This window comes from Schistocerca nitens, chromosome 3 (genome assembly GCF_023898315.1).
Source record: "Schistocerca nitens isolate TAMUIC-IGC-003100 chromosome 3, iqSchNite1.1, whole genome shotgun sequence".
Lineage (NCBI taxonomy): Eukaryota > Metazoa > Arthropoda > Insecta > Orthoptera > Acrididae > Schistocerca > Schistocerca nitens.
The window spans coordinates 914,200,215-914,212,377 of record NC_064616.1 but is presented as its reverse complement, the minus strand read 5'-3'; the positions used below and the strand labels follow the sequence as shown (position 1 = coordinate 914,212,377).

At 36.0% G+C, this 12,163-nt stretch overlaps 1 protein-coding gene across 1 annotated transcript in view; it reads left to right on the top strand.

The window, feature by feature from the left end:
• LOC126249483 (forkhead box protein P1) overlaps nt 1-12,163 on the top strand; it is a 777,252-nt gene that overhangs the window by 591,909 nt on the left and 173,180 nt on the right. Inside the window, exons 6-7 of the mRNA XM_049951136.1 lie at nt 3,174-3,441; nt 7,535-7,636. Of these exons, the coding sequence (XP_049807093.1) occupies nt 3,174-3,441; nt 7,535-7,636 (370 nt within the window). The remainder of the gene's footprint in view (nt 1-3,173; nt 3,442-7,534; nt 7,637-12,163) is intronic.

Sequence of the window (12,163 nt, the reverse complement as noted above, 5' to 3'; positions counted from 1 at the left end):
AAAAGCAAATCCTGGAAAGGGATATTTTCACTACTTTTAATTATAGCCCTTTTTCTTTTATAGCAGATTAATAAGTTATGCTCTTGTAATAATTTATGAGGAGCAAGTAAAATCTGTTCTTTATTGTATATCATTCTAAAGCCAATGTACAGTAGCTACCATAAAGACTAAGATATAGATCTTGTTTTAATTCCAATTTTTTTAAAAAAGTTTAAACAATTTGTAATTTATTTCCTATGGTGATATAATGTAATTTCTATGCCAGTCGGATTTTCCCAGAAGTGGTCAAAACAAAAATGACTGACCAATGGGACACAAATTTCAATATGTAGATGGCTGACCAGTTACATTTTACTGATTTCTTATATTACCCATTAATTCATATGAGTTTTAACAATGCATTATATTAAAAAAAAAAGTTTGTAATTTTACGTCATGAGTGCTTGATGGTGAATATGCAAGTAAAAATTAGAGAAAGTGGGAGTGGGTGAGTGTTGTTTTAACTGAGACTGTATCTTATGACTTTCATATTTTCAGTTATTGGCAAGCCCACCAATGGCTATACAGGGTGTCTCTTCGAAAAATCATAATTTTAATGAAGTAATCTTATCAGCTGTGTAAGAATTGGATGCTAATGAAAATTTTTGCTGGAGGATATTTTTCTGAGTGGTTTGAAAGAAGGGTCTTTGTTGCTGTGAAGAGGGATAGGAACAGACTGCACAGGAGTTTGTCATTGGCCAGTGTTGGTGGAGTAGACAGAAGAGAAAAACATGAGAGAGATTATTTGTGGAAGTGTTGAGGGATATAGTGTTTCAGCAGATTCATTTACCATAGATATGTGCATTTCATGTGAATTAGGTGAGCGCTGTCAGTGTAGAGAGAGTATTGTTTATTGGTTCGCTTGATGTCAATGTGGGTAATGTGTCTGTCTTGCAGATGTCCAGGATGATGCAACAGACCTCAGTGCTTGTAACTCCTCTTGGGTTAATTGGATTTCCTCAACCAGTACAAATACCCATTTCAGAGATAGGGACTTGCATTCCAGCATATCATTTAGTTTGGTGAATCTCCCATACTCAGCTTACAGTAGCCTCCCACACTCCACTCTCTTTTCCTCTTTTTCTGTATTTTTCCTTGCTTCTTCTATTCTCTTTAGGTACCACCTCTCCCCCTCCCACAAATGTACTCTGTATATACACACTCTAAGACAAAAAAAATGACACACCATGAAGGTATTATCTGAATGCAATGGAAACCAGTAGATGTGATGTACACATACAAAAAAACAAATGATTACAATGTCAGAAAAACTGGACTTTTATCCAAGAGAAAGAGCTTCACAAATTGAGAAAGTCAATAATGCGTTGGTCCACCTCTGGCCCTTATGCGAGTAGTTATTCAGCTTGTCATTGATTGACAGAGTTGTTGCATGTCCTCCTGGTGGATATTGTGCCAAATTCTATCCAGCTCATGCATTAGATAATCAAAATCCTGACACAGTTGGGGGACACTGCCCATAATGCTCCAAACATTCTAAGCTGAGGAGAGATCCAGTGACCTTGCTGGCCAAGGTATGGCCTGGAATCTCAGTAACTGGAGTAGAATTGTCCTTAGTGATGAGTTCCACTTGAAATTGAGCACTAATGACCAGTGAAGATGTATCTGGAGACGCTCAGACAGCTGTGAGTTACCAACTTGACTTTCACCTCCATATGGCCTAACTACAAGGACTAATGGTTTGTGATGCCATTTCTTTTCATAGCAGGACTCCCCTAGCTGTCATCCATAGCACCCTTATGGTACAGCTGCACATCAACAATATTCTATGACCCATTCTGTTTCCCTTCATTTCAAGCCATCCTGGGCTTACATTTCAGCAAGATATGCCCACATACACGTGGCAGGAGTTTCTGCTTTTGTGCTTGTCAAATCCTGTCTAGGCCAGAAAAGTCACCAAATCTCTCCCCAGTTGAAAATATTTGGAGCATTATGGGCAGAGCACTACAATTAGCATGAGATTTTGATGTTTTGATGTGCCAATTTAACTGAATCTGGCATGATACCCCTCAGGAGGACATCCAATTACTTTATCAATCAAAACCAAGGCAAATAACTGCTTTAATAAGAGCCAGTGGTGGACCAACAAGGTGCTAACTTGCTTAATTTGTGAAGCTCTTTCTCTTGTACAAATCATCCAATTTCTCTGAAAATGTAATCATTTGTTTGTCTATAGATGTACACCACATCTGGCAATTTCCATCGCATTTTAATAATTCCTTCACACTGCGTCTTTTTTTTAAAGTGTGTAGTATACTTAATTTTTTATAATTTTGTTTTATTAATTTTTCGCCGGCCGGAGTGGCCGAGCGGTTCTAGGTGCTACAGTCTGGAACCTAGCGACCACTAAGGTCGCATGTTTGAATCCTACCTCAGGCATGGATGTGTGTGATCTCCTTAGGTTAATAGTTCTAAGTTCTAGGGGACTGATGACCACAGCAGTTAAGTCCCATAGTGCTCACACCCATTTGAACCATTTTTTTAATTATTAATTTTTCCCTGCAAGTTTCTTTTCTTCTTCCTTACCCATCAGCAATTCGTTTGCAATTTCTCCTGTTTATTATAATCAAACTATGCTTACTGATCTTCTGCTGTTGACACATTCACCCCCTCTACCCCAAAAAAATAGATACCCCTGGCTCCTTTTTCTTTGTATTTGTCTCTCATCGTCTCTGCACATCACTGAACTATCTTAATGTGGATTTTGAGTGCAATACTGCTCTTGTCATAGCTGTTGTAGCTTCTTCATCTTGTTTCCCCCTGGAGAAGGAACCCTGGTTCAAAAACTTGGAACAGATTTTACTTATTTTTATGCATTTGCAGTGCCTGTACTATGAGTAGTACTTCCCAGAGGTAAGTGTATTCAGTCCCACCTGTCTCTTTGTTAAATTAGCAAACATCTCAGAACTGTGTTCATTTTTGGAGTTTAAATACTTGTTTCATTTTAAACTAAGTAATGACAAAAATGTCCAACTAATTGTAGTTAAAAAAACCACTGGTTTACACCATTAAGAGTCATATAGCTGCATTGGAAGCAAAAAGCTGAAGTTAGAAAAATAAATGATCTTAGTGTTACACTATGAAAGTAAGGAACTGTGACTATCTGTTTGTTTCAGCAACAACAGCAGCTGGCTGAACTTGGAATGAAGCAATTACAGCAAGCAATGCAGCAGTTACAAGAACAGCTGCAACTGAATGTCATACAGCAGACACATCTACTGCAGTCAGGGGACAAAAAGAAAGCTTCAGGCCCTTTGCAACAGTTAGCACTGCAACAACAGCAACTCATGCAGCAGTTACAAATCACACAACGACAGTATTTACTGCAGCAGGGTATTGGCATTCAACCAATGGTGCTTGCTCAAGCTCAGGCACAAAGTGCAGGTAGGCATGGAGATAACAAACAAAACTTGCCAGCTCTGGGTGAGCAAAAATCCTTGATTCAAATTGAATTGTCAACATGAGGCCCCTCCACTGGACCCCATTTCCTAGGAGTATATGATGAAATGTCAAAATTACATTGTAGTGGTAAGTCGGTGGCATAACGTTTCATCTTCGAGGTCTGCAGCTGTTTTTATTCTCAAGAGAAATCTGTTTTTAATTTTTATACTTGCATGAAAAAAGAACATATTGCTGACATACTGTGTATCGTACATTGTCACCGAAATATTCATGTAAATTAAATAATAAGTGCCACAGCATGCTAATGGAAAATTTGAGCAACATTTAAAAGGCTTAGAGGAGGCACAAGTAAAGAATTTGGACATAGAGAAGGAAAAGTTCTGTGGCAGCTTTAAAAATAGTGATGATATAAAAGTAGTATCTGGTACTGGACACCTGAGAAGAAGAGAAAGGAGGAGGAGAAGCAGGAGGACCTGTCAGTGTGCAGAAGTATCAACAATATTGTTCCTTCAGCTTAAGTACTCTACAAGAAAGCATCCAGTAGAACATCAACACCGATATTGCTGCTTTGGTACAAAAAAAAAAAAAAAAAAAAAAAAAAAAAAAAAAAAAAAAAAAAAAAAAAAAAGATATTTTTCTTTAGTTTAAAAAGCAGTTCTGAATTATGGTATCAAGTTTACACAGGAGGTTCAGGACTAATACTTACAGAAAAAACCTGAATATATTCATAGAGAAAACCAGAAAACTTGACAGCTTAATTCAAGGTTACAAGGAATAAAATACATTGGTATATCAAACAACAGCCAACAAAACACAGCAAGAGAAAACCTGATATGTGAAATTTTCCATTCTTTAATATGACATAAGTCCTGCAAAAACTTTTAATTTGGGACTGAAGTCAGCAGAAGAAAAGAGAAGAAGATACAAACAGAAGTGTGCAGTTTGAATGTTCAGAGACATGCATACCACAACAGGCAGCATTACTGTGTAAAACAGAAAGTACAAATCCATGAAATAATAAGTGCATTGCTGCTACAAAATTTGTAACTTCATTGATAAATTTAAAGGTGGTGTAGTTCTGTAAGTGGGAGGAGAGAAGCATATTAATTTATATTTTTGCAAGAAAAATTTTAATATAATTGTGAAAGATATTTTTGTATATGTTGTCCTGTAAATGAACTTATTAAAGAACATCATATCAAATTGTAACGTGTTTCTGGGGAGAAGTTCATAGTAAAAAAAAATATTTTATCCAAGACAGAATCAGTTTCATCCTCTTAAGAGAGCAAGCGTGCATTAGTTTGCTATAATTATACTTTTAAACAAAGAATTTCAATAATGAAAAGTTGAAGATCAGAAGACAATTGCTTCTCAGATGCAGTCACATCTTTTACTGCTATAAACTTCAAAACAATAAAGCTGAATTATTTGGTCAGATGCACTCTATATTTAATCGAGGGTACATCACAACAAGCATGTGCTGTTCACCGTTATTAACAAGCTGACAAAAATGCTGAACAACAAAATCATTGTTTTCTCTGGAGAAGTTTGCGTTTTATTCTTAAGCGATTTCAGTTGTGTGTGAACTGATTTTGTAACTAAAATTAGGCATTTCAAACTCTTTTGTCATTAGTACATCAGTGACAAATTATAATAATTGTACAGTATTCATTATGCAAGTTAGGCATCTTCAGTTGATTTTTAAGTGCAAGACAGTATGTTTTCATAACAAGCTTATTGAAGCAGGAAGATACCTTACAAAATGGGGACATTATGAGAATCTCTGGGAAAATGTACCTCAGTTACTGTGAGCAGACATAAAAACAAAATATAACTGTGGAAAGTTGCTAGGCTGTTTGGATCTTAATAATTTCAGCAACAAAACATTCATTCATTTTGCCAAGTAAAATATTCTAAATAAATTTTATATGATAGCTCTTGCAGTATAAGTCTTAAAAAGTGAATTTGTTCTAAAGCATTAATTGTTCATTTGAAAAGTAGGGGTATATCTCCATCAGCAACTGCTCTGAAACAAAGTAAATTATTTGAATGACAAGAACTGAATGTCACTCTGGGGATCTTCACAGTAATCAAACTGTAAAAATGGAGTGCATCAACTGAATTTTAATAGTTTCATTACATTTACGTGTTTTGATCATTACAGTCTTGCATCACTTACACAAATAGGACATGATTTTCTTTTAATACAGTTATGAGTTGTAAATCTTTTATTTAAAACTTAACTTCATTCAAGAATGAGTGGCGCCAAAAGATGTTTGAATAAAAATTCAAGAAAAAAGTATTTCAGTGATCTTGATCTATTTATAAGTAGCAGTGGCAATTTCTATTGTAGCATGAGAACATACAAGGTTTTACAATTCACATTTACTTGCAGGACCTACTGTTATTGTAGTGTTCAAACGATTTGCCACTTTTGAAATGACAGTAATTAGCTCGAAATAAAATATGACATTTTAGAGTTTGTTGGGCTTAGAACGGTAAAGAATATGTAGGCAGTTTCCAGCTGGCTGAAATATTTCATCAAACAGTTCTGAAAAATGTGATGAAGGAATACAATTTTATCTGAGACATAAATGAGAATCTGTTGTTAGAGAGATTACAAAGTAATGAGCTGAAACTCTATCCACATATTGCAGAATGAGAGAGAGAGAGCTCCATTTTATTTAAATATTCTTGCAAAAGCTTAAAAAATACAGACAGTGGATTAAAAAATATTATTTCAAGAAAAAGAAATACTATTTCAATATTAAATAAAGTTTCATCTGCGAAATGAGGTACATAATGAGGACACATACTTGACAAATCTACAATTTTGTTTTTGAGCCACACTGCAACTGAAGAATGAAGTATTGCTAGATAACTTCATTTTGAAGACAGCACACCATCAGGGAAGTTATACAGTTACATTATCAAGTCAAAAGAGTGTAAACAAAAATGAGAGACAAAGGAGTTCTGCTAAAAAGCATCGGAATTGTGAGTTCCATATAGTTTAATGTACCTACTTCAGCCTTATTTCAAGAAAAATGCTGACACTGTCCTGAATTCATCATGTCTAGTATCAACAACTTCATTTCTGCCATAAGATGTGCAGATACATGCATCACCTGGTTTTGTTAAAAGAAAATGTGTCGGACTCAACAACTTCTAAATAGAGTCAAACATGTAGTTCAACAAATGGTGTATGCTTCTCTCAGGAACAGCTTGTGAAATGCAAGAAAGAATGAAAGTATCAATTGCAGATATACTCCTGAGAGTCACCGGCATTCCAAAGGTGGTTTACAATAACTTCAGTATTTCATCTCACAGTCTATTATTTCACCATGACATGCAAACAGTGCTAATGTGGAACTGTTTGAATGATGTGGGCCTAGAGTATGCAATATGTAATAAAATTGCATGCACAAACATACAGGTGGATGTATTTAAAAAGAGAAAGGAAGACTAAAATGAAGAAAAATCTGAAGGTATGTTTGCTGAACTGTTTCTTGGTCCAGTCAAGACAGATTTTGGAAGTCCGCACTACCTGGGTGTCCTGTAAGACATTGCCAAACAGCACTGTTGTATTCATCACATCACTGCGATGGACAAAATATCTTATGCTGTCTGTGGTTCACTGTGGAGGGGTCTACTTTTTATATTAACTCTGACTTGATGTGTGGAAGCTATTGTACATAATTACAGATATATAAATTATTCATCTCCCATTGTTCCCCAGAGCTTGCAAGAAATTACTTTGGTCTGAAACAAAACTATTAAAACCTGTTTTATTCAGCTATAATGACACCCACTGCAGTGCGGAGTTCCAAAGTGCTGTGGAATTCCTTTTTTTAAATGTTTAATTTATATTGTAATTGTACTTATTTTATTTACCTTTATTTATTTTCTGTTGGCTGTAAAGCTAAGTATTATGCAAAACTAATAGGAACATTATATAAGCTATAATTTATTTAATTAAGTAATGAAGTGTATCTTCAATATAATTGTTTTCTCAGTGTTCATTTACTTTTTTAGTGAATTCAGGAGCAAGTAACACATATGTTTTTAAATTTCTCAGCAGTGACATCAGATGTACCAAATCCTTGGAAAGAACCACCTTCTGAAAACCATGACACACATCACAATGTTTCGGCACATAAAAATGTCCCAGGAATCAATGGTAAGTACACTGTCCTTCCAAGCTTACATTGAAAGAAACAGCTAATATCTTATGTAACTAAAAAGACTTAAAATAATGCACTAAACAAACATTGTCCAGCATCATCGAATTAATACAGGTCTCCCACAATTTCTCTGCTTGATAATTACATATATTTTTCTACAAAATAATTATGCTGAGATCATTGGGGTATCAAACTGACCAGTGTGAGTTGTAGCTTAAAAAAAATTGTTTCAATTAAATCAGGTTAATTATCAAAACCTTAATTAGTTATTTGAGGGAAAGTTGAAATATTTCATGAACATCTCCTGCTAACTATGTAAATTAAGTGTCAGAAAGCTAATCTTTTTAAGGACTAGCCATTTTGTGTATTAAAAAGTTCCATCGATGTGATATTCAACTGTTAAAAAGACTGCCTTCAAAGCAGGTACTAAATTCAGGGCATTTTGAGAACAAAATATCCTGGGAAAGCAATTTTGTAAGCATCTCTGTTGTAATGTCTTAGTATTGTTGCAGCTGTACAGATGCCTACTGTCTTTTTTGCACTCATTGGTGATTCATAGTTGAAAGCTGGCTGTAGTGCTAATAGCTGTCCAGGATTTTATTACTCTGACTCAACTATAGAATGTCTCAAGCAACCTCTGAGGTGCCCAAGCATGGCCAATCACCAAAGACACCTGGCAAATGCGAAATGTTCCAGCAACATTGAAGGCAGAGAAGCATGCGAGAAGGACTGATAGAGAAAAACATCCTCCAGGAGAGCAGAATTACCTGAAAGAGTCATGAGAAAGCTGTTTGCAGGCATTGACACTTTCCTGACCTAGTCTTGCCAAATCTTTCCACATTTTTTCATATGACATGCAAAAACTAAAGGATTCATAAGCTGCTGGTAGATACCAATATGTCCAAAGTTAAAATCTTGGTTGTTTGTCCACGTCATATTTCTTCAAACAATCAATTTTTTGACATCTCTGGTGGGATCTTCTTCAGGATCTTGTCTCGTCCATGATAGATTGAGCACTGTTAGAGACCAGTGTCATCTTCTCTTATAGAGGGGATTTTTCTCACAGTTGTGCTGAAGAAGAGGGATTATAGACTAAAAAACCTTGTGGCTATCACTGGTGGGCCATCATCATTGGGTAGTGTAGTAAAACAAGTATTCCCACACTAATGCCAAAGAAGGGGGTTTATTGGCTAAAACTCTTGTGGCTACCATTGTTGGTCCAACATTACTGGCTAGAAATGAAATGGGCGGAGCAAGAGAGAGGGAATGTTTACTCAAAATATTATTGCCTGCAGGTGTGGCTTCCAGGGCATTGTTTGTATTGCTCTCAAACAATGCAGTCATGTATTCGCCTCCTTGAAGGTCAGAAGCCACAATGCCAGAAGCCTATAGCTGTAGTCTCTATTGAACAATGTAAAATCCAGGATGGAATGTACCAATATTATGAAAAGAAAAGGAAAGTTGCTAATCACCGTATAGCAGAGACACTGAGTTGCTGATAGGCACAACAAAAAGACTCTCACAATTAAAGCTTTCGGCCATTAAGGCCTTCGTCAACAATAGATGACTGACACACACACACACACACACACACAAATGCAACTTGCACAGGCGACTGCAGTCTCAGGCAACTGAAACCACACTATCTTCAATACAATTGTTTTCCCAATATTCATTTACTTTTTTCATGAATAAATGAACAAGTACCACATACATTTTTAAATTTCTCAGAAGTGACATCAGATGCACCAAATCCTTGGAAAGGACCACCTTCTGAAAACCATGACACACATCGCAATGTTTCGGCCCATAAAAATGTCCCACACTGTGTGGTGATTTCAGTTGCCTGAGACTGCAGTCGTGTGTGCAAGTTGCATTTGTGTGTGTGTGTGTGTGTGTGTGTGTGTGTGTGTGTGTGTGTGTGTGTGTGTGATCTATTGTTGACGAAGGCCTGAATGGCCAATGGGTTTAATTGTGAGAGTCTTTTTGTTGTACTCTCTATTGAAGTTACATTCTGAAGAAGATCCCAGTGGAGGGGCCAAAATGTAAATTGTTTGAAGAAAGATGATGAGCCTGACAATCCAGAAGATTTTAATTTCAGTGATATTGGGCACAAAAGCCAAATTATGTGCAAGATGATATCCATCATCTCTTGAGATGTGCAAGCATGGCTGACCACAAAAGGTGCCTGGTAAATTTGCAAGATGTTCCAGCAATGTTGATGGCAGAGAAGCATGTGAGAAGGTCTGACATTGGAAAAGATCATGCAGGACTATGGAGTTACCTGAAAAAGGAGTGAGAAAATTCTTGACAGACATTGACATTTACCCACTTTAGAACAGAAGGACTTCCGACAACTACAATCTAACTGCTCTTTGATAGTGGCAACAGCGAGCATGAACACTGACCATCTCAAGAGCTGCAGAAGTTATCAGAATTACACTTCTCCTCACATCAGAAATTGTTGACTTCCTTCTTTCATATTAAAAAATAAAACAAATATTAAATCAAAACATAAATTGGAACTTTTCTGCCTTCTCTTGGTCTTTATATTCTTAATAAAGATAAAATATTGATTAATATTTAAATATATTGGATTAACACTTCCTGAACAAAACTTGGAAATAAAAAAAATATATTAAAAAAGAAGGTCAAATGTTTTGTGAAATCATTTGTCTAGAAGTAAGAAATAAAATAGATTAGAGAAACATTTGATGCACCTTCCAAAATTTCTTCCCAGTATTCCTCATATAGTGTGCTTTAAATACCGTGAGTGAACTATTGTTTATAATTCTGTTATATGTGTTTTCATGGCCTGAACCAAATTACTTAACATGTTTTACAATCAATATCCATCCATCATCACAAGATAAACAGTTCACTACTTTTTACATTTAATTCATTAAGGGTATTCGAGTCTAAGAACAAGTTGTAAATGGCTTTTACACCATGACCTTTTATCCTCGATAAGAATTTTTCTGAAAAACAAAAGAGCAACAGTAGGTATGATGGGCATCAGGAGCCAAACTTAACTATAAATAATGGCACAAAACTAGTCCAGGCAGCGAATACACATAACAGCAAAGCTGGCATCACATGAGTAAGATGACTAGGTTGTTCATTTTACATAAAAGTGAAATGGCAACTCAGCTGAATACCAGAAGCACACCAGTAATTGGTTGCACCAATAAAACCTCAGAGATTAAATTTCTGACCTTTTGGTTTTGGAGATTTTTCTGAATAGCCTTGTAATACTACTAGTTATTTTTGGTGATACAATTTCTACAAAACTGCATGTTTGTTTGGAGTAAACTTTTAGAATCCAATACTTAAATAGTGTGGTTGATATAATTTTTTTATCTTATTGAAAGCTTTTCCATCTTATTGAAAGAGCTCTCACAAAACCCAAAGGAATATTGATCTCATATAAATGTGACTTGGGTGGTAAAATGTCAGACTGCAGATCCGAAGGTCTCAGGTTTCATCCCTGCTCAGCCCTAGGATTTTTATCTGTCACTTATCTTTTCATTTGCCTCTGGAAATATTGGTTAATGTGAAAAATACTGAGTTGCACTGTGGTTGAGCATCCACATTAAACTGTATGTCCTCCTATTATTGGCAGACTCTGTCAGTTCAAAAGCCAGAGGAAGGCAATGGCATACCACTTCCAATAGGACCATGTCTAATAAAGCACTGTGGGGTTCAAACCAACCTTTGGGTTGATGACAGCTTTACCCTTATATTAGGGCCATCAGTGGCACCAAGTTTAGTGTCCAGTGTAACTCTTGCATTGCTACAAAAATGATGATATAGAGACATTACTGTCTGTTCCATTGAGAAATAGATGAAATCACTGAAATTGAACAAGGCTCCTTGGCTCGATGGAATTCCTGTCAGATTCCACACTGAATTTGCAGCTCTCATTTTAATCATAATATACTGCAGATCCCTCAAACAAAGCAACTGCATCCACTAGTTGGAAGAAAGCACCAGTCATACCTGTCTACAAGAAGCGTAGCAGAAGTGATTCACTAAACCAATACCCAAAGATATTGATGTCTACCAGTTGTTGAACCCTCGCACTTTTCTCAAGCCATGGATCAAGGCAATAAGGTACATGCAGTATTTATTGACTTCCAAAAAGCATTTGAGTCAGAATGACACTATTTGTTAACAAAAGTATGATCATATTGGGATCAAACAAGATTTGTGACTGGACAGAGTATTCCTTGTTGGGAGGATGCAGCACGTTATCTTGGAAGAACATCCACAACTGACTTCAGGCATGCCACAGGGAAGTGCATATAGCCTTTTCTGCTCACATTCTATGTTAATAACCTGGCAGACAATACTAACAGTAACCTCACACTTTTTGTGATGATGCAGATATCTTTAATGAAATAGGGTACTGAAAAAAAAAGAAATAAAGAAAGAAAGATTGGCAAGTTGCTTTAAATGTAAGGAAATTTAAAATTATGCACTTCACAAATCACCAAAAAGTAGTATCCTATGACTACAACATC